Raw genomic sequence first — 27,349 nt, forward strand, 5'->3', positions numbered from 1 at the left:
GTTCAATCCAATACTACAAAAAAGAATGTGCTAGATACTTATTTTTGCATTCAAGATAGGAATAATGTTAAGAATTTACTCATAGTTATGTATATGAGTGAGAAAATAAGAATACACACTGGATTCCTTTTCTGATAGGGCTACACATATACAGAAGAAACCCTCATGAGTGACAGACCCTCTCCTTAATTTCTCAAATTTATTTTGAAAGAAAATGACATAATGAAAACTGTTAAGACTAAAGGAGGAAAAAATACTATCACTCAAGGTTCACATATATCCTTACTATTTATAAGAACCTTTCATATATTTTTTGATTCTCAATGACCACCTGTGATATTTTAGTTATTCATTCTAATGAGATGTTTTCCCTAATACACTGAAGGATGCCAAGGAAAGTCTGCCCTTGGACCTAATTTTCATGTATTCAAAGAATAAATAAAAGTTTCTTTTTTTTAATTGTTAACTTAGTTTCAGAAATTGTATCAGAAAAATTTCTTTTTCTCAAAGTTCAAGAGACTTCATAGAGAGGATAAGAAATTTCTGAAGTCTACCTTTGGATTCTTTTGGGATTCATTCTGACTAAGCAACATTTTTAGTTGAGAGAAGTGTTTCTTTCTTTTTGTCACACTCTTTGAGGAGCAAATGGGTGTTGATCGTCCAGATATAGGTGTTCTGTCAATCAATGCTGGGCTCTTGCCTTTGGAGCCATGCATATTAGGACTGAAGTTTGCAGAACCTGGAGTCTGTCTCTTTGGTCTCTTGGGGCTGAGTTTGCTTGTAGGAGTAATATGACTGCTCTTCAATGCTGACAGAAAGCTTCTGCTTTTACCCTGATGTTTAACCATTCTGTTGCATGTTTTACAAGTAATCAACAATACACTTTTGGAGTCTTTATACTTTTTGATTATTTTTGCTTCTTTAAAACTGAGCGTACTACTTCTTGCTTCTCGATTAAGAAGTTTCCGTATTTTGGGTGTCAATTTGGCCTTGGGTTTGAGGCGCACTCGAGAGTTATCCAGAACCAATAGCTGGAAACAGTATGGACGTGTTTCTTCAAAATTGCTCTTGTCATCGTGTGACGAACTGTAGGCCCAGAGGAGATAGCGGGCCTGGCCTGGGCAGCTCTCGAGTAAGCCTCGCGCCGCAGCCTCCAGATAGTGCTTCTGCCTCATCTTCAACGCCGCTTCCTCGCCATCCAGACCAAGCGAAAAAAGGAAACGCTGGACGTCGGCTTTCTAGCGTCATCAACATCATACACAATGATTATTAATGAATATATTCAATTGCTAACTCAACCTCTCCAGGTGGATGTTAAAGAGACACCTCAAATTCAACATTTCCAAAATTGAAGTTCTGATTTTTGCCCCTTACACCTGCTCTAACTGCATCCTCCCCATCTCTGCTAATGTCAATTACATCCTTCAGTTGGTCAAATCAAAATTCTGAGAACAATTTTTTTTGGGGACTAGGGATTTAACCCAGGGGCACTTAATCACTAAGCCACATCTCCAGCCCTTTTCATGTTTTATGTTGAGACAGGGTCTCACTAAGTTTCTTAGGGCTTTGCTAAGTTGCTGAGGCTGGCTTTGAACTCATGATCCTCCTGCCTCAGCCTCCCAAGCTGCTGGGATTACAGGCCTGCACCACCACGCCCAGCAAGCAACCTTTTTTTTTTTTTTTTTTGGTGCTGGGGATAGAACCTAGGACCTCATGTGTGCTAGGCAAGCACTCTACCATGGAGTCACATCCCCAGCCCTCCGTTCTTTATTTTTCTCTTTCTCTTACATTTTACACCAGGAAATTCTATTGGCCCTACTGCCCCAAGCAATGCCCACAATCTGACTCCACCTCACCTTTTCCACTGCCATCACCAAGATGGTCCAAGATGCTATCATTTCTCACCTGGGTTACTACAGCGTCACAGGATTTCCACCTTTGCCTGCCATCCACAGTCTAGTCCCAGGATGTCAGCAGAGCTGTCTTTTTGTAACGTATGGCAGACCATGCCACTTGGAGGCCCGAACACTCCCATTTCAGTCAGAGGAAAAGAAGAGTTCTCACAAAGGCCTGCAAAACTGTGCGTGGTTGGCATCCCTCCACCCACCTTTTTAACTTGCTCACTGTAAGTTATACTGACTTCCTGGTTTTTCCTGAATGCATTAGGCCTGCTCCTTTCTTAGGACTTTTTTTTTTTTTTTTTGAACCCAGGGGCAGTTAACCACTGAGACTACTGAGCCACATCCCCAGCTCATTTTTATATTTTATAGAGACAGTGTCTTGCTTAGCTGCTGAGGGCCTCACTAAGTTGCTGAGGCAGGCTTTGAAATAACAATCCTCCTGCCTCAGCCTTCTGAACCACATGGGGATTACAGGCATGGGCCACCACATCTGGCTATCTTGGCACATTTGCACACATAGCTCAGTGTGTTTAGAAGGTCTCTCTCCAGATACCCACTGGGCTAACTCCACCTCCACCACCCTCACACCTCTTCTTACTGAGCTCAACCCTGACCACCCAATTTAAAAATCAATATCCCCTCTGCTTTTTCTTCATCACAACCTAACATCACACTTATTTCATACTTATTTCATTTATTTGTATTGTTTATTATCTGTGTCTTCCAACTAGAATAAAAGATTTTGCACATTGTGGTAACCCTAGTACTTGGCACACAATGGGCTGGGGGTGTAGCTCAGTGGTAGAGCAAGTACTTAGCGTGGATAAGTAGTTGATGGTGGTACTGGGTTCCGTCCCCAGCACCACCACTACCAACAACCAAAAAAAGATGCCCCATGTGCAGGGTCCTGAGTTCGATTTCCAGTACCAAAAATAAATAAATAAAATTTAAAACATGGCATGGTGACACATGCCCATAATCTCAACCACTCAGGTGGCTGAGGCAGGAGGATAACAACTTTGAGGCTAGCCTCAGCAACTTAGCAAGACCCTCAGCAACTTGGTGAGAGCCTGTCTCAAATTAAAAGATTAAAAAAAAGAACTGGGGATGTATCTCAGTGGTCAAGTTCCCCAGTAAACCACCCCACTAAAAACAGAGCTCCATAAATATTTATTAAATAAATGATGAGCATGACAAAACAACTTGGCTATTTCTCTCAGTGAGGGGAGTGTGTATGTTATACTGACCCCCTTCTACTTTCAGAGTAGGATAGAATGAATTTCAGAAAGTAGACTGGACCAAAATAAATCCAATGTTCACCCTGGCATATTTTTTGAGTACCTACAATGGAAGAGAGACAGTGCTATGTGCTGCAGAGGATTCAAAGGTGTCTCTTCCCAGAGGGGTTAAGTTATTAGGGGAAGCTAGACATCAACAAAAATTACGGGCCGGAAGACCTATTTACACCACATATAAAAACCACAGAATGTCCTTCCTATACAGAGAACTCTTACAAGGCAATCAAAAGAAACATATCACTGGAAAAATAAATAACTGGCGAGGACAGGCAATTCACAGAAGAAGGAACATAAAAGCCCTATCATGGAAAAAGAAAATTCGACTAAACTAGCTAAAAAGTGACAAATTAATACAGTGAGATACTGCTTATCATGTGTCAAAAAGGTAAAGATTTCTAACAATTTCACTATCCATACTGATGAGGGTGTGAGCATTCCTAATCATTCCTAGCATGAATGAAATGGATACGATCTTTTTGGATTTATCTTCTTGACTGTTTATCTAAAGGCTTTAAATTGTGGATCCCAAGCTGGGCATGGTGGCACATGCCTATAGAGTTCCACTTACTTCAGATACTGAGGCACGAGGATCACAAGTTTGAGGCCAGCCTGGGCAACTAAAAAGAACCTGTCTTAAAATGAAATTTAAAAAGGGCTGGAGATGTAGCTCAGTTGTAGAGCATTTGCCTAGCACCTATGAAGCCATGGATGGAATCCCAGAACTGCAAGGGGAAAAAAGAAAGTAGATCCCTTTAAATCAGCAATTTCATTCTTAGTTTATCTTCAGAAAATAATAGAGAATCCATGCAGAACTGTTTATAACAGCCAATAAAAGAAAAAGACAAAACACAATCTAAGACATTCCAATGTAGTGGTTTGGTTTTATATCATCTAGAAAAGTGTTGTTGAGATGTATGTTTATTAACATGAAAAGAAAGAAGGTCATGTGACATTATTTTGTCCTCTTATTTTCTTTAAATGGAACCATTTTTTTTTCCCACTCCAAACTACCCTTCATATGGTCTCCACTAATTTCCTTTCCAGAACCTGTTTTGACCAGGGTTGCCTGATAAAATACAGGTTACCAGTGATGTTAGATAAACAATAAATAACTTGTAAAAATATAAAGGTGTCCCAAATATTCAATGGAACATTCTTATACAAAAAAAATTTATGGTGGTGGCTTATCTGAAATTTAATTTTAACTGGACATCCCATATTTTTATTTGCTAAGTCTGACAACTGTACTTTTAATACCACCTCTTGCAACTTTTTCTGTTGCTATAACAAAATGTCTGAAGCAGGGTACTTAATAAAGAAAAGAAGCTTATTTAGTTCATAGTTTCAGAGGCTGAAAAATCCAAGATTGGGTGGTCTCATCTGTTTGACTTCTGGTAAGGATCCCCTTGACTGGGTCACAACATAGGAAAAAAACAGAAAGGAAACCAGCGGCATGCAAGAGGACTGAGGGCATTGAGGTATGTTCACTTTAAAACCCACTTTCAAAACTGAGGGATCACTGGATGTGTTGGCTCACTGGGGGCTGTGGCACATGCCTGTAATCCCAACAGCTCAGGAGACTGAGGCAGGAGGATCTCGAGTTCAAAGCCAGCATCAGCAACTTAGCGAGGTTCTAAGCAACTCAGTGAGACCCTGTCTCTAAATAAAATACAATACAGTGGTCAAGTGCCCCTGAGTTCAATTTCTGGTATAAAAACAAAAACAAAAAGAAAACAAAACAAAACATTCAGGGCTCTTCAAAAAGTACATTAGTCCCTTCTGAGGGTGATGCCCCCTTGACCTAACTAGCTTGCACGAGGCCTTGCCTCTTAAAGGTTCTACCATCTCAACACTGTCACAGAAGACCAAGCCTCCAGCACACGAAGCTTTGGCGGACAAACCAATTCTAAAGCATCACAGCCTCTGTTGGGTGGGGAAAGAAGGTGATATGGAGGTGAAAACAAGGACTCAAGTCAGGGTTGTGGCAACTGAGGCCTCCCAATATGGAGTAACTGAGAACTGGGGTAGGACTGGGCCCCATCCACCTCTGCTTCCCTGCCACCTGCCTAATGCTTAACTTCCATGCCATGTGCCTTCCAGTGGCTGGGAGAAGCCTGTACCCAGCCCTTGCATCACCAGGAGAAAATCTGGAATGCAATCATGGTTTGGAGACACAAGTCAGAGAGATTTTATTTAAATAGACTTTAATCAGAAGTAAACCAGAGAGTTCAGTGTGCAAAAGCACACTTGTTAACTTAGAGCCAATCACCCCAACTCCGCTGTGTGTGCACGCGCAGCACATGTGCTTGCATTTACACATGGACCAGAGTCCTCCTTGAGGGTATGTAGGTCTGTGTGAGAGAACCCAACTGGTTACATGCGTTGGTCTTTATGGCACCTTCCTGGGGCACTCTGGCCTCCTAATAAGGTACGATCTTGTCTTTATTCCCATTATTCATTCTTGAAGAATCCCAAATCACCAGCTTTCACCTTTCCCTTTCCAGTCTCCCTGAAGCAGTGCTGCTTGAAGTGAGTGTTGAGGATGGGGTCCTGAGGTATCCTTGGCCACAGCTGCCCATCTGGGGCAAGTTCTCAACTTTCCAAGTCCAGTTGGTAGGAGCTCCTGGTTCTGGAGCTGCACCTGAAGCGAAGGACCACAAACACCACCATCCCCAGCAGCAAGAGGGCGCCCAAGGCCCCAAAGAATATCCCGAAGAATGCATCCAGTTTCACACTCAGGTGTTCACAACGCTTGCCCCAGGGCGTGTAGATGGAGAAGGGCACACAGCTGGGGACAGAGAGAGGCAGCGCTGTCATGGGCGGGGAGGTGGGCGGTCCACGGGGGAGGCTGTCCAGGACAGCCTGGGCCCACCCATTAGGGAGAGGGGCTATGTCAGACCTGAAGCCATGCCAAAGCGAGGCCACTGGGCAAAGGAGTCAGGCCTGGACCTTAAAAAAGTGGGTGTCAATTTACCTGGAGTCAGCTCCACCAGGATAGCAGGGAAGGGGGCTAACCACGGTGCGCAGGCGCAGTCGTAAACCACATCCCTCCTCACGACCTGCAGGGCAGGGCTCCTCCCTCAACTCAAACCACCCTCTACTTCGTGGGATCTGGAACTGCAGTGGGCCAAGGGTAGACCCAGGGCCCTATGGTGATAGAAGCCGAAGCTGGGATGGAGCTGCAGCCTTACTGCTGTCCTCACGGAAGCCACTCAGACTCTTAATGAACCCAAGAGTGCATAAGGTGCTAGTGTAGGGGCCTTCTTCGGCTGAGTGCTCTCATTGAGGGGCAGGGTCGGCCCAAGATACAAGACAATGAGATTCTATTTCATGCAAAGGGGACAAGCTGAGATTCCATTCTGGAGAAGTACAATCAGTTCCAAGGAGTTTGACTTAGGAAACCATACCCTATTTCTTAACTTACTGGTTTGTGTTTCTTATTATCTCTAAGCTGCACGTCTCTCATCTTCAAAATGGTCATGATACCCACTCTCTGGCTGGTTTGAGTTTCAGAGGTAATATAGCATCTTTACTCTCCACACAGGGTAAGGATGCACAACTCTTCTTTCCCACTGTAGGGTAGGCCCAAGATGGCTACAGTTAGGCTCCCTGGCCGAGACTTCTAGCAGGCTATATGTAGCCGAGGTCATAAACACCCTGATTCAGCATATGTTCTCAAGGTCATAAAAATCTGCTTGCGAGTATACAATTATTTCTGTAACCTGTTGGCACTGTGTATTCTTTGGCCTGCACTTAAAAAATCCTATGGAAAGGCTCAGGGACTGCTGCCACCTTTGAATAAAGCATGTCTACTATCCCAACTGTACCTCACATCTTCTTTCACATGCCGGGATCCTGAATCTGTTTCTCAGGATCTGAGCTCTGGTCCCTGTTCTTGCTAATTACAAAGGAACCTTTGCAGTATCTTGCCTGAATTAGATTCCCCTGCACTGTTTCCACCTCCTGCCCAGAGACCTACAAACCTGCAGCGAGGTCCATTAGGCAGGTGCTGGCACTGGCCTCCATGGTGACAGTAGCCTGCAGTGCATGGGGACACACAAGTGACGCCGCTTTGGGGGCTGTAGACCAGGCGGTAGTCTTTGTAGCCATTGCATCTGAAGTAATCACCCAGCATGCTCAGGTTCACTGTCAGGTTGGACAAGAATGCACATGGAAGGTAACTGATTAGCACTAAATTCACACCTTTCAATCAAGAATTTCATTTTCAGGCATTTATCCTGAGAAATAGTTGAAAGAGTGCACAAATACATATTTATGGGTACTCAGATCAACATAATTGATAATATCAACAAAGTTTAAAAGGAGAGGGTCTTGGTAAATAAATCACTGTATATCCTTACCAAAGGAAAGACAGTTTCCAAGGTATGGAAAATGCATTGGTGAAGAGCACAGACTTTGAAGTTGACCACACCTGAATTGAAATTCAAACTCTGCTCCTAACTAGTTGTGTAATAGGGAAGTTTTTCTCAGACTCAGTTAATTATTTTTTTTAAATTTCAGTTTCCTTATTTTTAAAAGAAAATTACAATCATAGCATTGACTTTGCTGTGAGATCTAAAGGAAACGCCACATGCAGAGTACATAGTATAGTGCTTGACACAGAGTGAGCACTCAATAAAGCAACAATTATCATAATGTTTAAAATATATCATGATACTATATTTAAATATAGCATTATAAAATAATATATCTGTTGGGTTAAATACTAACTAGCGCCTAGGAAAGCTTGCAGTGAGGTAAGAAGTTCTCTAAAAGAATATGGTAAGGAGGGAAATGGAGAGGGGGAGCTGACTACTCTCACAATCCTTGGGAGAGGATCTGAAGAGTGACCCTGGTAGTAAAGTAAAGGAATGTCAGAAGAAACCCAACTGTGTGGTGGGCGTGCATCCTATCCTGTATATTCCCCCTGCTTACAGGCATGGGGGGTCCTCAATTGCATCCCTGCCCACAGCTGAGGAGTGGATGATAAAATGTCCAGAACCTCTCTGTGGAGTCCTTCAAGTTCTTCCTTTGGGATCCATAAACAGTACACTGGAGCGTTTGCAACCCTGGGGTTGAACAAAATCAAATGGGAATACACAATTCATGAGGTGATATGCTCACCACTCCTTAATGAGGAGGCTGTCAAACATGAGGTATGATTTGATCCCTTATTTTAAAATCAATACGTGGGGATCCCTAGGCATAAAAGAAAATTCAGAAAGATATGTACAAAGTGTCGTCTCTGGGGATTGGGATTACAGGTTCTTTCTTTCTTTTTTTCTTGTTAACTGGTTTTTCCTAAAGTTTCAGTAATAAACATACTGTGCTCATATAATAAAAATTGTAGATTATCTTTAACAAACATCACAGTCGTGGCTGGGATTATTGCTCCCTTACTGCCACCCATTCCTCTCATCCTGATTGCTCAAGATGTGGTAGTTCGGAGGGATTTCTCCTTGCTGCCCAGGAAGGAAGGGGCATGAACTGGATTTTAGAAGGAACTCTTGCCTGGCTCTAGACCCAAGGGAAACAGCAGTTTCTGTTGTGTTGGGAATGGTCATTGTCCTATTGCCTGCCCCATCTGGGTTACTCCTTGCTCTTGCTGATTCCCTTTGCAGGAGAACTAGGGGCTGTCAGAACTGAAAAGGGCCTCAGAAATCCCATGTCACTTTACACACAAGGGTGTTGAGGCTTGGCTTGGGGAAGGCACTCACACAGAGCCACACCCTTTCAGTAGTGGGGTACCTCTGCCCCTGGCCAATCTTCAGCTTCCAACTTAGAATCCTTCAGCTGGAGGTTCAAAGGGGAACCTTGTGTGTGTTTGTTTATTTATTTATTTGTACTGGGAATTGAACCCAGGGGAGCTCCACCTCTGACATATCCCCAGTCCTTTTTACTTTTTACTTTTAGACAGGGTCTTGTGATCCTCCTGCCTCAGTCCACCTCAGAGTCACTGGGATCACAGGTGTGCATCACTGGGCCTGGCCCCTTGTGTGTGTGTTTAAGCACAATGACTTTTAGGAAAATCATGAGCAATTTTACTAAAGGAAAGGAAACCATTAGCAGCAATAGTCAGGAAGGCCTGGGTTGTCTGGGGACGTAGCTCAGTGGTAGAGTGCTTGCCTAGCAGACACAAGGCCCTGGGTTCAATCCCCCGTTCTCTGGGACCAGGGTGGAGCAGGGGGCATATATGGAAGTCCAGGGTTGGCAAACTGCTGAGACTACATGTTGGGGTGTTAGCGGTATTTTGTGGCCCTGCTTGGAATCTCAGCTTTTGAGATGTAATTTCTCTCAAAGATTACGAACAACAAAACTAAATTAACTTGTTTCTTCCTTGTCTGGGGATCATTATGAGTTGGGGTGGCCTGACAATCTGTGACAGGTTCCCTCTATTCCCTGACTCGGCCTCCCAACTGTTCCCGAGAGAGTGACTCACGCGCCATCACATCCCGCACATCTTCCCTGGAGATGGGGCGGAAGACCACGTCGTTCCTGGGCTCCTGACTCCTCTTCCACCTCCTTCTGGGCACCGGGAGGAGGAAGGCCTCCACCACGGCCTCCCGCAGCTGCTCATTCAGGAAGTGGATCACAGGGCCCCGAGGCCGGTACCGGAACTCCGAGATGACCACCCAGTGTCGAATGGAGTTTCCTGAGGCTGGTGCTGGGGAAGAGCTGTGTGGGAGGGGGTCAGCAAGGGCCTACGTGGAGGGGGAGACGAGATGTGCCAGCGCCAGGCAGGGACAGTCTCGCTTACCTTTGTTCCACGCGGCTGTTGCGGAGAAAGGCCCGCACGTCCAGAGTGCCCAGCCTGTAAGCCACCTGCGATGGAGGTTGGGGGATGGGAGGGTGAGTGGCGGTGAGGCCCAGACTAGAGAGGAGACCCCCACCCTGTAGTGCATTTCTTCATCCCTTCCTGGCTTCCCCTTTGGAAGTGAACCCCGGGTCCCAGGAACATTCGCCACCCATCTCTGCATCCCCACACGCCAGCCAAGTCCAGAGATGGCTCATCAGTACTCCTTGGTGAGTGAAGGCTTTACATTCTTTGCTCCTCTGCCTCACATTTATAAGGGGGGGATCTGAAATGAATGACCCCAGCTTGCCTCTGATCCCCGACTCGCCAAACCATATCTTCCCCCCATGTGTACTGAACATCAGTTGTTTAGCCACACTGGACAGGTGCTGGGATCTCAAGGTAACTTAGGAAGAGGCTGTATTCAAAGTGGTCACAGTCAGGTGCAGTAGAAAACTGACTATGGACTTTAGCATTGCAGGTGTGGAGTGCTGTGATAGTAGGGGTAGTAATAGTGATTGTATGTTTATTTGGTACCAGGGACTGACCCAGGGGTGCTTAACCACTGAGCCATATCCCCAGTTCTTTTGATTTTTTTTATTTTGAGACAGGGTCTTGCTAAGTTGCTTAGGGTCTCACTAAATTGCTGAGGCTGGCTTTGAACTTGTAGTCCTCCTGCCTCAGCCTCCTGAGCTGCTAGGATTACAGGTGTGCACCATCTCCCCAGGGAATAATAATATTTTTGAATGCTTGTTGTGTTTCAGGCACTGTGCTAAGTACCTTATGTACATTATCATTTAAACCTAGACACAACCTACTGATACAGGTACTATTATCGTCCCTACTTATACATATGAGCAACTGAAAAGCTTATCCTCTTATTACACCTGCTCTCGTAAGTGGTAGGGCAGGGATCTGAAGCCCATGTCTGGCATTCTAGAGCCTCAGGCACTCAACAGCTGGGCTGCTTTGCCTGTGGCTGAGGTGTGGACAAGGACATGGGGTCAAGGGGCAGAGCACCCAGTTCCCTCTGGGAAGTCAGAGTAGAAGTGAAGTGACCGCTCATGCTTCTTCCACATAACACCCAGGTGCAGGTCTTGAGGGACACTCGGAGAGGCTGAGGTGAACTGGCACCCTAGATTCTGCTCATGGCAATTGGTGAGTCCAACCCTTTCTGGGGTCTCTAACCTGAGGCTTGCTGGCTCCCTGCCCCAACCATGGACCTCCCCTGTGGAAGAGGCTCCAGCCTCCTCTGGCGAGTGGATCTAGGAGAGGGACACATAAACCACAGCCCGGCCTCAGCCAGAGCCCAGCACACAGCACTGACCGAGGCGTTGACATCTGCGATGGAGGCGTTTTCTTCTTCAGTGAGAAGGAGCTGGATGATTCTTAGGGGAAGCTCTGGAGGTGGAAGAGGCAGAGTCATCACCATCTCAGCTTACCCAGACTTGTCTCAGAAGTCTGTTGGGCCGGCCCACAGAGACCGTTTCATTCCAAAGTGACAGTCACTGACCCCTTTCCTACTCTCACCCCGGTACTCCTTCTGTCCTGGCCAGGGCTTCTGTGGCTCCTGCCTCACTGAGCCGGGAAGCCTCTGCTTCCATCCCTCCTCAGCAGGCCCGTGGTTTGGGCTTTGGCAGCTGCTCTCAAGAACCCGTGCAGCCCACGGCTTACCACGTGAAAGGTCTATTCTGTGAGTTTGAGGAACTTAGCCCTGGACCCTAGTTTCCTCGTCTTCCCCAAAGACAAGATGAGTGTGGAGATGGGACTGGCAGGTGCCTCTGGTCGTACCTCTATAGATGGATGGAGTGAAACTGTTCCCAGCCACGAAGCAGCGGGCGTCAGTGAAGGCTGGTGGGCAGGTGCAAGTGGGCTTGCAGCCCAGCGTCTGGGAGATGTAGCAGTGGCCGTGGTTGTAGCAGTAATTTACAGGACAGGAATGGTTCCAACAGACAGGAGAGGCCTCCACAGCTGCGAGGGAGCAGGGAGGTCAGCAACACCATACTGGGGCAGTTGGGGTGGGTGGAGGGACATCTATGGGAAACTGTTTTCAGGACATCTCAGTTTCTTTCCCCCACTGCCCCTTCAATCTGTGCTCTGCTTGTGGGCCACTCTGAACCTGAACTATCCTCCCTTTTTCCTGACATTTCTTGCAAGGCGACCCCTTTTCCTCTGCCAGGTAGGTGTTCTTTCACTTCTACCAAAGGAGTAGTATGTTTATCAGAGCCTCTGCATCAGGGAAGGACCCAAAAGACTTCACATTCATCTCCTCAGGCTGTGGTTCTGCCCACTGAGGCCTCTGCTCAGAAGACACAGTGTTCTCCTGACTTTATTTGGTCACCTTCGGGGGCTCGAGGGGAAGCCTCCTTGTGATCTCCTTCATGGTGACTGCAGTGGCTCCCAGGACGAGTGGGAGAGGATTCAAAAGAAAAACACCCTGACCTGTGAACTGCAGAGCCCCCGGGCCTGGAGTCTCTGAAGACCCCTGAGGAGCCCAAGGGCCCCAGCTTGCCCCTGTTCTCTGGACTTCTTCTCTCAGCTTGAGTCTTCTGCTCTGGGTTTTCTCCACCAGTGCCTCAGAGCTGCTCTGGCCTGGCCCTCCTGCTGCTTGGACAGACTCTTCTCCCTCAGCACCATGCCAACTCCTGTCCCCTTTCCACGCCATCCTTCCCCTGGCTTCCCCTGGTGAGCATTCTAGAGACTGACTAGGAAAGGAAGAGCAATTGTTTGCCTTTGGCTGCCTTTGCCCTTGAGTTGTCACCTGGCCCAGAACCTCCTCCTGCTGGGGCCCTGCTCCCAGCTCACCTGCACAGTGACGCCCATCCCCGGTCATGCTTGGAGGGCAGGCCCCGCAGCCCATCCCAGGATGGCACTGCACGCCCGGGAAGCACTGCTCATCACAGGGGTCCCGGGAGCGCTCACAGTACTGGCCGAAGGTATCCCCCTCACACTTGCAGCCGGCCACCTGAAACAGGTTGCTGATCACTGCCCGGCCAAAAGGCTGAGCCACTGAGAGCTTCTGGGTGTCTCTGTACCGACCCCTCTGGTATGAGATCCCGTGGACACTGAGTCCTTGTCAGTTCTTCTAGCATCTACTAAACACCATTAAAAAAATTATTGGTTCTTTTTAGTCGTACGTGACAATAGGATTCATTTTGACATAAGTATAAATGCATGGAATATAATTTGTTCTATTTCAGTCCCCAGTACTTCCCCTCCCCTCCTTCCTCCCCCTGTTCCCTTCCCTCAACTCTACTGATCTTCCTGTTATTTACTTTTTTTTTTTAAATTAGTGTCTTGTGGATTACATGACGGTGAGATTCACTGTGATATAGTCATATATGCACATAGGACAGTTAGGTCAGACTCATTCTATCCCATCCTTCTCCCTTTCCTTCACTCCCCTTTGCTACTCTACTGATCTTCTATTCTTTTACTTTTATTCCCCCTTTATTTTGGATTAGCTTCTGCATATTAAAGAAAACATTTGACTTTTGACTTTTTGGGGCTGGCTTATTTCATGTAGCATGATAAGTGAAATACTTTTTACTGGCACATGCCATAAACTCATTCTTCTTTATGGTGAGTAATATTCTACTGTGTATGTGTGTGTGTGTGTGTGTGTGTGTGTGTGTGTGTGTGTGTATCACATTTTCTTATTTTCTTTTTCCATTCATCTGTTGAAGGGCACCCAGGTGGGCTCCCTAGCTTGGCTATTATGAATTGTGCTGTTATAAACGTTGATGTCAAACACTTTCTTGACCAGTCTGGGCCTGCAAATCCTGCCTGAAACCATACCACCCTCCTGCCCATTCAGCCTCCCTGAGCTGCTCTTCACCCTGAGCCCCCTGCCTGGCCATGCAGCAGGATCTCGGACTCAGCCTTCTCACACCATATCTCTTTCCCTGGAATCCTTATTGGGTAAGATAGGGAAGGAGGGGAGGGAGAAAAAAAAATAGTTCAGATGGACAAGATTTGTGGATGAGTCTCTTGGTTGGAAACATTGATGAAGAAGGTTATCTCCAAACTAAAAAAGAGACTCCCTTAAACTGGAGTAGGAGAAAACAAAGGCGCTTGGGAATTTCAAGATAAAGGGACCTTCACTTGTCTTCCAACACCATGATGACAAGACCCCCAGTGAGAAAAGTCTGGGTGTTGCTCTGGGCAGATGCCCCTAAGTGAGCATCTCAGGAAGGTTTCCTGGGCACAAGCACAGCACAGCAGCAGTGCCGTGTCTCCCCCAGGGAGGACAGCACCTTCCCACCACTCCTCAGTGGCCTGTGCTGGGGAAATGTAAGAAAGGCCTAGGTGGAAATTTCCTGCTAGCCTGGAAGAATGGAGCTACGAGCAAGGACATTCTACTTCTTCACACTTGAGTTTGTGGCCTGAGAGTGGTACCTGCTTACCTGAATTAGCACGTCACTTCAATCCCCACTTTCTTTCCCCTCAACATGGCAACCTACCCACTCCCAACACTCACCTCCATGGAGGAATTGCCCACCCTGCTGGTCTGATTATATAAACACTGGCTCTTTGCCCTGCAAAAGCAGACCACAGTCTTGGGCTGGAGTATGGATGACAAGTTAGCCTTGGCATTTCTTGCTAGAATCTCCAGAGTGAATGGCTCCAGCAGCTTTGGTGTCCATAGCAGAGTACCATTCTCTGTCCAGGAAAGATGAGACAGTTGCGGGCTAGGAGATTCCTCTGCTCTGTGGCCTGAGGTGACCTGCCCACTAATACCCTGATTGCTGGCTCTGAGCTTTCCCCCACCCACTTCAGACCTCCCCCAAAATCTTATGGGCCATCTCCTTTGAGCAGGGCCTTGTATGCAGGGGGTGATCCTGGTCAGGCTCCAAGCCGGAGAAAGGGCACACCAGCTCAGCTTACTGATCGTAGGTGGGACTCCACAGAGGGGAAGGCCCTTTCTGCCTGAAGAGAACCCTGCCTGGGCCTGTACCAGGCTGAAAGGTCCTGGGCAATGAAGGGTGAAGGCCAGGATCCCCCAACACTTCCCCAGGCTACGCTGCAGGCCAACCTCTTGGCTTCTCGTCAGAGCAGCCCCATCCCTGGTTTCTCACCCCTCCCCCCCTTTTACTTCCTGGACCTCTGAGCAGCTGCCCCTTCAGACACCAAACTACAGGAAAACACTCCTACTGATCAAACCTGTCTTATATTTGTTTTTTCAAGAAAATAGGAAAATCTCCTGTAAACAGTAGGTTGAAAGGAGCCAACAGTAGGAAATACATGGGAGTAACTTCCAGATCATCACTCCTCAGGAGAGGAGCCCAGTGGAGAAGAAAATCTTCTGATGTCACCGTCTGGCACCAGGGCAGATGCCACCCGGAGAGAGAGAGGAAAAAAAAAAAAAAAAAAAAAAGAAGAAGAAGAAGAAGAAGCAAGGAGGCGACCAGAGCTCAGAAGAAGGTCTCTGCAGGCTTTGATTTAGCAAAGAATAGTCACCAGTGCAGTTAGTGCAGGCGACAGAAGGGAAGCTACCTCGATGTGCTTTGCCCCTTCAACCCAGACCACAGAAGCAAGCCTGGAGGTCTCTAACACTTTCCAGAGGGCAAGACCAGCTCTGCTTGGTCCCAACACAGAAAACCAGATAAGAAGAGACAAAGTCAGGAAAACGTGGTTAACCAACACAAAAATAGGGGAAAAGGTACCAAAAGAAGGTATTTGTATTTCGTTAAATCTTGCCCTGTGGTGGGTAACTGACACAGGCCTGGATACGAAGTAAACTGAGGATGCACCCTCAGAGAGGGAGAGTCCCCTTCTTCCTGTTCCCACCAGCTGGGTGTTAGGAAAACTAATTAGCACCATTTACTCCTTGCTTTTGAAATGTAAAGGACTTTCCCTGGGACCTAACCACGTCCCTTTGAAGTGTAAACGCCCCTGTGAAAGCTGGGGGCTCAAGGCTAGAGGTACAGAAGACCCTGTAAGCCGGCTTCCCTTACCCCAGTCTGCTTTTGTAAACAGATTCCACTCGAAGACCCTTATGCACAATCATATGTTGTTTTGTGAAAACTTGTGTACTGTTGTAGACTGGAAAACTTAGGACACTAGAGAGCCTAAAAACGTCATGAAAAATCGGTCAGAGGTGCTCAGAATGTTGGAGTGCTAATCTTCTCTGGGCCCGCCAGAGTTAAATAAAGTTTGGCTTCTCCCACCCTTAGAGTGCCACTTGTCGCTTTCTGGGTGATTCCCACAACAGTCCCCCATTCTATCCTTCTTTTAATAGACATAAAAATGTTGTAAAGTAGTGTTTGATTATTCTAATAATTTGATGAATGCATAATAATGATTAAAGAGAATCACATAAAAATGAAAAGGTAAAAACAGAAACAATGAAAAAAAGAATTGCACATTATTAGATGAAGATTAACTGGTCTTTGAATCGGTTGTCTGTGCCCTGAGTCAGTCTAGCCATCTGGTCAAATCTCCATAAGCTCGTCACTGCTATGGGGGAAGGTGCCTGTTTGAATTGTAGGTGTCCTTCCTAAGAAAATGTTGGTCCTGGATATTCAAATAAAAAATGATGCAGGGTAAAGGGATGCAAAATGACCCAGCTTGACTTTGATCTCATTCTCTACCCACCCACACCCCCAGATTCTTACCAAAGACCTTGACCTCAGGATTGTGGTTTCTGAGGGTGAAAGTGACATTCTGAGAGTTGCTGGTACACTGAATTCTCGTGGTCTGTCCCCTGTAGGCCTCTATCTCCTGGCAACCATCGATAAAGGGTGGGTACTGATCTGAAACACAGGGAGGGGACAGGGGATGAGCTTTCTCTCCACTTTTCCCCCTATGACCTGAGTGAGGCAGACCTAGGCCTGTGACCCACTTCTGGAAGCAGGAGTACTGTCCTCAGACCTAGGCAGAGTACGTTGTCCTGTCCACCTGCCCAAATCTTTAAGACTCTCTTTCTCTACCTCCCCTTGAACAGGGTTCTTTTCAAGTCCTTTCCTGGACAGACTGCCACACTGGGCCTGGCATTCAGTGAATTCGAGAAGAGAGTTGTTTAGATCATCCCTTTTACAGTAGGGAAGAGCTGAAAACCATGAGGTTGATGTCTGGACGGACACTGTATATGTCTAGAAATAGAGGCAAGTGGACCCTTTTAATGGTCTGTTTCTTGGAGGCCCGCTATTTCCATTCCTTCCCTCAGTCATTCAGTCATTCAGTCTGCCAGTCATTCAACAAATATTTATTGAACACCTAAACACCTAATATGTAGATGGCGCTATTCTAGAATACAGCAAGGAGCAGGTCACACACACACACACAAATAACTATGAAAATTACAAAATACAAGTAGTTATAAATACTAAGGGAAAAAATAAGTAGGACAGGTAATTAGGAAGTGTGGTCACTGTGAAATTCAGGTAGGGAGGCCAAGAAGAGCTCACTGAGGAAGGGACTTGGAAGGAGCCGAGGGGCAAGCCAGTGGCTGTCTGGGGAAAAGGTCCGTCCAGGGAGGTCGAGTGGAGAGTGAACCCCACACGTTGGAAGAGCCCAAAGAAGGCACTGGGGCAGGAGTGGAGAAAGCAAGGCAGGGAGTGCTGGAAAGGGGAGGCCACGGTAAGGGTGGTGTCCTCATCCTCAGAGGAGTAATACCAGCAAAATGACCCCTGAGGGAATGAACGTGTGGAGCTGAAGGGAGTGCCACGGAAGGGGGCTCCTTATCCCCCTGTCCCTGGGCCTCCCGCCACTTACTGATGGAGGTGTTCATCTGCTGGTAGCTTGTGAAGAGCATCTTGGTGTGAAGTCCAGTGCCTGCGTTTCCCGTGGCCAGGGCGTCATAGATGCATTGTCTATCTCCATTACACCCAGAGGTCAAAAGTTTGTCCAAGGAGCTGTTTCCCATGAGTTGGTCATAAAAGACAGGGGTGAAGTTGGAAGGCAGATGGTCAACCCTCTGGCCAAGAAGGCCTGATCCGCTGATCTTCCCTATGACACAGGTGTGACAATGGTGGCACCAGGGGTGGGACTCCAGCCACATTTCAGCTGCACCTACTCCTTACCCTCACTGTGTATGGTTCAGGCAGGGGAGGGGGCCGGGAAGGACAGCATGGATTTGGCTTGTTTTTCTTTTCTTTTTCTGTGTTGGGGATTGAAACTAGGGCTTCATGCATGCTAGGCAAGCACTCTACTACTGAGCTACACCCCAGCATCAGCTTCCGGCTGCTGAGCCTGGAAATTCTGATCATTACTTAGGGCCACCCCCTTCCCCTGTCCTCTCTTCTCAGTAGAGACATGTAAGGTAGGGATGGAGGGGGGCATATCTGGGGAGCCTGCAGAATCTTCAGACCCTTACCAAGGATGGAGGTCTGTCTCCACACCCCTGAGGGAGAGAGCGTACAGAGACCCTTCATCTGGGTCTCCCCGATCTGCTCTGAGGATCCTGAGGCCCACACTTACAGGTCATTCCATAGTGAAAAAGTGTCTCCTCAGAGCTATTTCTGGGAATGGTGGAGCCATTGGGCATCCTGAAATCGTCTTCTGGATTGTCGTTCCATACCCCTGAGGGACAGAGTAGGAAGTTGACCACCAGGCGAATGTGGCTCTTCTCTTCCCTGAGGGAGCATCCCACAGGCAGTTGTATCGGGTCTCAATTTGGGTCTCAGGGGGAAGGGAGAGGACCATCACCTCATACCGCACTCCTCTTCTTCAAGGAGGGAGGAGAAGGAAATGAAGGAAGGTGGGTGGTAGAGTTGGAGGAATGTGGAAAACATGGAAAAAGGAAGGACAGATATGGGAGACAGGAAGTGGGAAGAGCAGCCATGTTCCCTGGAGGGGCAGGAGAAGGACCAAGTTCCATCTGGGATCTCATCTCCTGTTTCTTACCCAGGAGGCCCTGTGTGTGGTTTTGGTACTCCTCTGGGAGGCTGGAGGAGGCATGGAGGATGTTGGAGAGAGCCATGACTGAGATGGCCACCGTCCCATCAAAGCTGGCTGAAACCTGGGAGCCACTGCGGGTCAGCAGGACTCCAGTGGTGTTGAATATCTCTGGACCTAGAATATGGGGAGGCAAATGGAGAGGCAGCCAGTACCAGCACCCTGCAGGCCACAGGACTTGGCAGCAGTGAAGGTTCATGACCTAGAGGACAATCTGAGGGCAGGTCTGAGACGTTCTGAGAGTGTCTCATCTAGAGGCCCCACCCACACACTCAGGCTACCCTCAAGCCCCACTCCACTCCTTCTTCCTTGAGACTGAAGATGGGGGCTATCAAAGGAGCACTCACAGTACGGGAAGGAAGGAGGGAAGCAAGGAGAGAAAATGTAAAGTCCGTGCCAGCAGCTGAGCCCATGAAGCAGCTGAGCAGCATGGCTGCCACAGGGACCACAGGGGTGGTGACCACTCTTCTCTGCCTAGTGCTGCCATCTCCATGCCCCAACACAGTTCCCAGGGTGCTGAGCACCCTGCTGACCTCCTACCTGGGGGCTTGGGGGAGGGTGACTGACAGGTCTCCCTAGCCTACCTTCTGTGTCTTCATGGTTGGTCTCAAACGTCACATTCTGGTTATTGTACAGAACATGGATTGTGTCATTGGACTCAAGGAGCCATTGAACCTGGAAGGGAATCAGAGGAGAGACTTCATTCCCACTGGGGCAGGTAGAACCAAGGTCCAGAAAGGAGGCTCTAGAGAGCAACTCAACTGGGGCCTGGTCCCTGGAGGGAGAGGAAAGCTATGTATGGGGAGAGTGGCAATGAGGTTATGCCAGCTGACATGAACAGAGAGATTGGCGCTGGCCAGGCCCTGTGCTAGGCACATTTCTTGGATTATCTCATTTAAATTTCACAACATCCACACTTTACTATAAGAAAAATAGAGACACAGGAAGCTCAGTGGTTTCTTCAAAGTGAAACAGCTGGTAAGAGATAGAAGCGGATCCTAATCCTGCCATCTCCAGGGTTTACTGTGGGGGCTCCACAGGCAGGATGTGTCCCCCATCTTTCTGCCCCTTCCCATTTTCCATTCTCTTCCTCCTTCCAAGCCTCAGTATCAGTTGAAGGCCCCCGAAGGGCTCTCTGGTGGTGCGGGGATGCAGGGATCTTCTGGGTGCCCCCCACTCACTGTGATGGGGTCCAGGCTGCTGGAATTGTATTGAGCAGCAAAGGCGATGAAGTTGGTGGCCCTGGCTGAGCCTGTCTGGGCAGTGCGGCCCTGCAGCAGGAAGGAGGAGTTTCTATCCCTGGCTTGGACCAGCAGGAAGTCCCCCAGTCCATTGAAGGTGTAATTGGCACCATCCAAGGTAGTGATGTGGGGGTCCCCAAAAGTCCAGGCTGGAAACAAGGAGATAACACATTACTAGCAAACCAGGGTTAGTATCTGAGATTCCCCCCTGCCCACCAGGCAGGGCATCTGCCAAGTGGACTCAAGCCTGGGCAGATGCTCAGGGGTGTATAACCCGCCCCCAAGCCTCTTGCACTTGTGTTCCCGACCCCATCCACACCCCTTCCCTAACACTATAGACAAAGCCCCTCCCTTTGCTGTCAGGCCCACACAGGAATTGTCCTCATCTTCCTTGTGACCCCAGCTCTTCGCCAGGAATCTGGTCCTCTCCCAATCCTGGCTCTACATCCCGAGGCCAGGGGGATGCTCTGCCTTGGCCCCAGTCCTCACCGGGCCGCAGGGGCCTGTATCTAGCACAGCTGACGCGGGGCCGCCTTTGCTGGTACAGGAAGCAGAAGAAGGGCTTGTCGTTCCAGCGGCAGCACCAGTTCTGTGTCTCTAGTTCCTTGTCTGTGGAGAAGAATGAGGTGTCGGGGGTCAGAGGGGAGCCCCAGAGAACAGCTGCAAGATGACATCAGGGGCAAGAGTGTGGCTCTGGCCTCAGGCTCGCAGCAGCTCACATTCTGTCTCCCTTGCAGGTGTGGAGTTCCATGGCTCCCACAGAGCCAGAGTGGGAGGATGTGGGGAGAACGGAGACTATGATGGTAGACCGAGGCGGGTGGACACAGACCAACCTGCACCCTCTCCCCCTTACCTCCATGTTCCCAAGCTCCCTTGGAGGGTCTCTGCAGGGAGCCGACTCTGTCTTCCCCCAAATAGCCTGCTAATGTGGGCTCAGGGACCGGTTCAGACTAAGTACTCTCCTGGAAACTTGTCCAGGTGGGGCCGTGGGGCCAAGTGGAAAGCGGGCAAGAGGTACTTAATACTAAATCTCTAGATCGCCCACTGGCAGGGATGGTGGAAACTTCCTAACTTCCCAGGGTCAGGGAAATGAGGGCCAGCGGTGAAAGAGCTGGGAAGGAATGGGGACCGGATGCTTCATATGGAGAGGCCTACTGCTCGGCTGTCGGAAAGAGCAGTGAGATCCAGAGCAGGTGGGGTGGGACCTCAGGGGATGCACATACCAATCTCCCAAGGGCTCCACACACGCAAGCCTTCTCGAAACTCTCCCCAGGGCCCGTAGCTGCAGCACACGCCACCGCGCCAGGAGGAGAAGCTGCACAACTGTCTGTGGTGAAAGCCCCACCATCCTGCAATGAGGCCAGGAGGACTCAGGCCCAGGCGGGTGCCTGAGGTGGGGCAGGGATGGGAGGAGGTGTCTCTGGGGAAGGGGCTGAGAGCGTATTAGAAAGGAAAGTCCGTGAGCTGAGGGGATGGTGGGTGGGCTTGTGGGAATCAGGAAGAAGGTGTCACCTATGTTGACGTGCTGGAAACGTAAGTCCCATCGTCCCTGCTGCCAGGAACAAGGGCAAGAGATCTGGTTCCAGTTCCAGCTGGGCCACTGAGGCTGGCTCTTCAACCACCAGAGACACTTGAGACGGTAGTTGGGACTTTCTTCCCTGTGTAGCCTGTAGACCTGTAGCCCGCGGAGGCCTAGAGAAGCAAGAGAAGAGGGAGTTATTCCAGGACCCGGGGCCACAGGCTCTGCTTGAAAGCATCCCCCTGCCATTCCCTGCCTCCCTGCAGCTCTTCCTGGGATGGGACCCTTTTCAGATCGGCAGTGATTCCTTCCCTCAAACCCCTTGGTCATGAGCTCCAAAGCCCTCTAACCTTGGCTCTCACCGGAAAACTCTGCAAGTGCTGGGCAGGCAGGCCTTACCTTAGTCCAACTTGGAGCCAAACCCTGGTCTGAACCCCCACCCCCATCCTCCCTCTAAGCTCTAGCACCTTCCAATCCCCCCAAATCGGTTCTGCCTCATGCACACTGCACCGTGGTCAGGGACACCACCATCCATCAGTCATGCTGGGAGACACTGTCCTTTGTGCCCCACCCTTGCTCTCCACCCACCAAGACCCTTCAGTGGCCAAAGCAGCCGGGACAGAAGCTGGTGCCCAGAGCCCAGCTGGGAGCCACGAAGAAGCTGACATGTGAAGCAGGAACTGGTTGCAACACCCTGGGGCTGAGGAATTCTCCTCTGCATCTAGGGGCCATCTGATTTTCTTTTTTATTAACACATATTAATTGCACAGATCAATGGGTTTCATGGTGACAGTTCCGTACATGCACACATCATGCCAGGATCATGTTCACCCTCCCCTCCAGCCACTTTCACCTTCCCCTCTCTCCCTGGTCCTCTTTCCAGTCCCTAATAGTTCCTCTTCTACCTTCAGGTCATTTTTAATATATTTCTTGATTTATTTTTGTTTCCACATATGAGAGAAAATGTGAGATCCTTGTCTTTTTGTGTCTCGCTTATTTCCCTTAACATGATGTCCTCTAGTTCCACCCACTTTCCTCCATATGATGGGATTTCATTATGGCTGTCTAGTACTCCACTGTGTATATATTATATTTTCTTTATTTATCTGTTGACAGGTGCCTAGGCTAATTCCACATCTTGGCCTTTGTCAATCTGCTGCAATAAATATCCATACTATTTTCCATAGTGGCTGTACTAATTTTCATTCCCATCAACAGTGTATAAGGATTCCTTTTCCTCACCATCTTCCCCAACATTTGTTTGTTTTGCTAATAGTTATTCTAACTGCAGTGAAAAAGAATTCAGTATAGCCATGTTTGTTGTGCAATGCTAGGGATAGAACTTAGGTGTGTGCTGGGCAAGTACTTTACCACTAAACTAAGCCCAGCCTTCAATGTAATTTTGATTTGCATTTCCCTGACGGCTAAAGATATTGAGAGTTGTTTTCATATTTTTATTGACAATTTGTACTTCTTTTTTAAAGAAGTATCTATTCAAATCATTTGACCATTTTTTGACTGCATTACTTTGTTGCTAAGTTTTTTGAGTTCTTTATATATTTCGATTATTAATCTTCTGTCAGACAAATAGTTGCCAAAGATTCTCTCCCCTTCTGTAGGCTGACTCTTCACTCCATTGATTGTTTCCTATGTTGTGCAAAGCTTCTTAATTTGAAGTAATCCCATTTGTTAATTCTTTTCTTTGTTACCAGAGCTATTGGAGTCCCATCTGGAAAATCATTACCTGTGCCACTATTTTGAAGTGTTTCCCTATGTATTGTTACAGAAGCTTCAATGTCTTAGGCTTATGTTAAGGTCTTTGATTCATTTTGAGACGATTTTTGTACAAGTTGAGCTAGAGGTCTAACTTCAGTCTTCTGCATGTGAACTTCCAGTCGTACCAGCAGCATTTGTTGAAGGGGCTTTCCTTTCTCCAGTGCATGTCCTTGGCACCTTTGCTCAGTCAACTGAAGAGGTGTGAACTGATTTCTGGGTCATCAGTTCTGTTCCGTTGGTCCAACTGTCTATTTTTGTGTCAATACCATGCTGAGTTTGTTACCATGGCTTTGTAGTATGTTCTGAAATCAGGTATTGTGATGCCTCAGTATTATTCTTTTTTCATTTCATTTTATTTATTTATTTTTGTTCTAATTAGTTGTACAAGACCGTAGAATGTATTTATACATTTTGATATATCATACATAGAGTATAATCTCTCATTTTTCTGATTATACATATTTGTTTAGAATGGCTTTTGCTATTCTGGGTCTCTAGTACTTCCATATAATTTTAAGATTGTTTTTCTAGTTCTAGGAAGAATATCATTAGTATTTTGATGGAAATCGAATTACATCTGTAGATCATTTGGAGTAGTATGGCCATTTGAGTTTGCCATATATAGTCTTTATTATGTTGAGGTATGATCCTTCTATACCTAATTTATTTGGGGTTTTTATGATAAAGGGATATTGAATTTTATCAAAATCTTTTTCTGCATCTATTAAGATGGTCATAAAACTTTTATCCTTGATTCTATTTATGTACTGTATTACAGTTATCAATTTGTGTATGTTGAACCATCCTTACATACCTGGACAGAAACTAACTTGAGGTGTATGATCTTTGTAATGTACTATTGAATTAAATTTGCAAGTATTTAATTGAGGACTTTTGCTCCTATGTTCATTGTAAATATCAGCCCATAGTTTTCTTTTTTTTTTTTTTTTTTTTTTTTTTTTTTTTTTGCTGTTGTGCCCTTACCAGGTTTTGTTAGTAGGAGAATAATACTCAATCTGTAGAATTAATTTGAAAGCATATTTCCCTTTCTGTTTTATGGAATAGTTTCAGGAGCATTAGTGTTACTTTTTCTTTAAAAGTTTGGTAAAATTTTGTACTGAATCCATCCAGTCCTGGGTTTTTCTTTGTTTGGAGACTTTTTCTTTCTTTCTTTTTTTTTTTTTTTTTTTTCCTGTTTCAATATGCTTACTTATTATTTATCTATTTAGGTTTTTTTGTACCCTTTTGGTTCAATTCAGTTTGTCATGTCTAGAAATTTGTCCATTTCTTCTAGATTTTTCTAATTTATCCACATGTAGTTTTTCAAAATTCTCTAAGGAGCTTATGGATTTCAGTGGTGTCTGTTGTAATGTCTCCTTTGTCATCTCTAACCTTATTTATAATGTTTTCTTTCTCTTGCTTATATTAGGTAAATGTTTGTCAGTTTTGTTTATTTTCAAAGAGCCAACTCTGTTTCATTGATCCTTTGTATTATTCTTTTAGTCTCTATTTCATTAATTTTCACCTTGATCTTGATTTCTTTCCCTCTACTGATTTTTGGTTTGGTTTGCTCTTGGTTTTGTGAAACCTTGATATGCACTGGTAGGTCATTCATTTGAATAACTATTTACATGACTGACTTTCAATGCTAAAATATCCTTTGCTCTATTACATTCTGGAAACTAGAATTTCTTTCTCTTTGGGGTCTCTGCACATTACACTAAGTCATAGAGCAGGCAACCACGGTTTGCCTCTGGATATTAAAGTTTTTTTTTTTTTTTTTTAATCAGAGTGAAAGCTATTTGAAAGCAAATATAGTTGACCTTTTAACTTTTATTCAGCTCACAGAGGTGCTAAATAAATGTTGACTGAACATCAGACCTCTGGAACTCCTTTGGGTAGATTATTTTAAGGAATCTAATCTAGGCTTTCAATTCAGCTCTGGAACAGGACATTTGGAGTATTGTCCCATCTGTCCACTCATATCCCCACCTCCCATTTTCCTCACTTCTAGGATCTGGGCCCCCACTAACAGACCTCCTGGATTTTGGTGCTACTGATTTGGCTCATGTGAGACAGAGCTCCAACTGAGACTGCACGGTGAGAAGGGTATGGAAGGCACTAGCTGCTCCCTGGGCAGTCCTAGGTCCAGAGTATTCCTGAAGGCAGTCAGACTATGCAGGGATTGCCTTTCAGAATGATGGAGAATTTAGGGATCCATTCTATAATACTGCCATGACACACAGAGTAAAGGACAAGGGAAGACTGAGTCCAGCTCAAGTATGATAAGGTGGTGCTTTTACCTAATTTGGAATTCAGGAATCGGTCCGGACGATACTTCTCCCATGCTGGCCGGGACATCAGTGGGCTATTTTCAAAATACCCATCTCCACTGCAGGCAAGGAAAGACTCTTAGTCCTCTGTCACTATAGGTTCTCCCCTCTCAGTTGAAAGTCATTCATTCAGCTAGTTAGTCAGCCAGCACTCAGTCCAGCTAGTCAGCAGTCAGCAGCTGGTAGCGTATTACTCAGTCGATCAGCTGGGCAGCCAACTTAAATCACTGAGTCCCAGTATGATGGGGAAGGGAGGAGAAGATGGGCAGGGTTGGAGAGAGTCTGCTTATTCCACATCTGATTGTTGACTACAAGAAACCAGTAGGTCCACTTGGTCATGAGATAGAAATGTGAAAATAATAGAGTTCAGCCTTCCTTCTCATCTGTTTCCCTTAAACTAGGGATGGAGAGGGACAGACTCTAGGGGTCAACATATTGCATTGGTTCAGAGTTGGACTCTGAGTAAGACAGTCCTGGATTCAACTGATGATTCCAACTCATACTAGCTTGGTGACCATGGGCAAGTTACTTATTCTCTCTGATTCTTAGTTTAACCTTAGTTTTTACCTCTGATTCTTAGGGATTACAGTAACGTCTACCTCGCAGCATTGTGAGGATTCAATGCAGTAACATCTGCACATGCCTCAGAACTCAGTGAAGACCCTATACGATGGCGCCACCATCTCTACCACTGCATCACCACCCTGTGTAGGTCCAGGCAGGGTAGTTGTGTTGATAGTGCAACCTTTAAGAGGTAGGGTCTAGTGGGATGTAGCCTCACTACGCCCACAGCCCATAGCCTTACTCTGGGTGTGTGACACAGAACAGTGACTCCTGATCTTTGCTCCTCTGTGACACAGCTAGATGACACACACATGCATGACAGCTCCCTTAGATGTTCTGAGGGTGGTGTGAAATTTCTTGCCAGCTGGGTAATTCCACTCCTTTCTCCTTCGTAGCACATCAAAAATCAAGTGAAGCCGAGAACTGTGGCACATGCCTGTAATCTCAGTAGCTTGGGAGGCTGAGGTAGGAGGATCTCAAGTTCAAAGCCAGCCTTAGCAACTTAGTGAGGCCCTAAATAACTTAGCAAGACCCTGTCTCTAAATAAAATATTTTAAAAAGGGCTTGGGATGTATCTCAGTGGTTAAGTGCCTCCTGGCTTCAATCTCCAGTGACTCCCACAAAAAAAATCAAGTGAAAGCAATCTAATTATAGGGGAACCCGAACACACCCTAATGTAAGAGAAAACCATCTGCAGCAATGGCCAGTAATAAATGGCATGTAACCTTCACCCCTGATTGCTACACACCAGTATGTGGATGGGATCTGTTATGTCAGAGATTGGGTCACTTCCACACACAGGCACCTACATTGCCCCCATCCACAGACCTCTCCCTCCTCTACCTCTGGTGCCATCTGAGCTGCCAGGTGCCCCGGGTAGGTAGATAACACTCAGGAAGCCAGGAAAGCAGATCTAGTCTCAGATGTTTCCGTTCAAATCAGACTTTGGGAAAATAGCTCATCTATTTGTATATCAGTTTCCTGCAGAATGAGCTGACAAATAGTTCTACATCGTGGGTGGTTGTG

General features: G+C 46.8%; 1 protein-coding gene and 1 pseudogene across 2 annotated transcripts in view; both read right to left on the minus strand.

Annotated features, from left to right (window-relative positions):
• Nucleotides 1-185: 185 nt before the first annotated feature.
• LOC306670542 (UPF0711 protein C18orf21-like) lies at nt 186-1,248 on the minus strand (annotated as a pseudogene). Its single transcript has one exon. The product of its transcript is annotated as a UPF0711 protein C18orf21-like (transcript).
• A 4,248-nt stretch (nt 1,249-5,496) lies between these two features.
• Nucleotides 5,497-27,349, minus strand: part of MUC4 (mucin 4, cell surface associated) — a gene marked incomplete at its 5' end in the record, with an annotated part of 29,373 nt that continues 7,520 nt past the window's right edge. Inside the window, 18 exons of the mRNA XM_079100433.1 lie at nt 5,497-5,987; nt 7,183-7,345; nt 9,639-9,874; nt 9,957-10,021; nt 11,320-11,393; nt 11,784-11,963; nt 12,798-12,957; nt 14,473-14,654; nt 16,610-16,747; nt 17,709-17,942; nt 18,414-18,515; nt 18,840-19,007; nt 19,475-19,565; nt 20,072-20,280; nt 20,621-20,740; nt 21,355-21,480; nt 21,644-21,823; nt 25,730-25,818. Of these exons, the coding sequence (XP_078956559.1) occupies nt 5,792-5,987; nt 7,183-7,345; nt 9,639-9,874; nt 9,957-10,021; nt 11,320-11,393; nt 11,784-11,963; nt 12,798-12,957; nt 14,473-14,654; nt 16,610-16,747; nt 17,709-17,942; nt 18,414-18,515; nt 18,840-19,007; nt 19,475-19,565; nt 20,072-20,280; nt 20,621-20,740; nt 21,355-21,480; nt 21,644-21,823; nt 25,730-25,818 (2,713 nt within the window). The 3' untranslated portion in view covers nt 5,497-5,791. The remainder of the gene's footprint in view (nt 5,988-7,182; nt 7,346-9,638; nt 9,875-9,956; nt 10,022-11,319; nt 11,394-11,783; nt 11,964-12,797; nt 12,958-14,472; nt 14,655-16,609; nt 16,748-17,708; nt 17,943-18,413; nt 18,516-18,839; nt 19,008-19,474; nt 19,566-20,071; nt 20,281-20,620; nt 20,741-21,354; nt 21,481-21,643; nt 21,824-25,729; nt 25,819-27,349) is intronic.

This window comes from Sciurus vulgaris (assembly GCF_902686455.1).
Source record: "Sciurus vulgaris genome assembly, chromosome: 10".
Taxonomy (NCBI): Eukaryota; Metazoa; Chordata; class Mammalia; order Rodentia; family Sciuridae; genus Sciurus; species Sciurus vulgaris.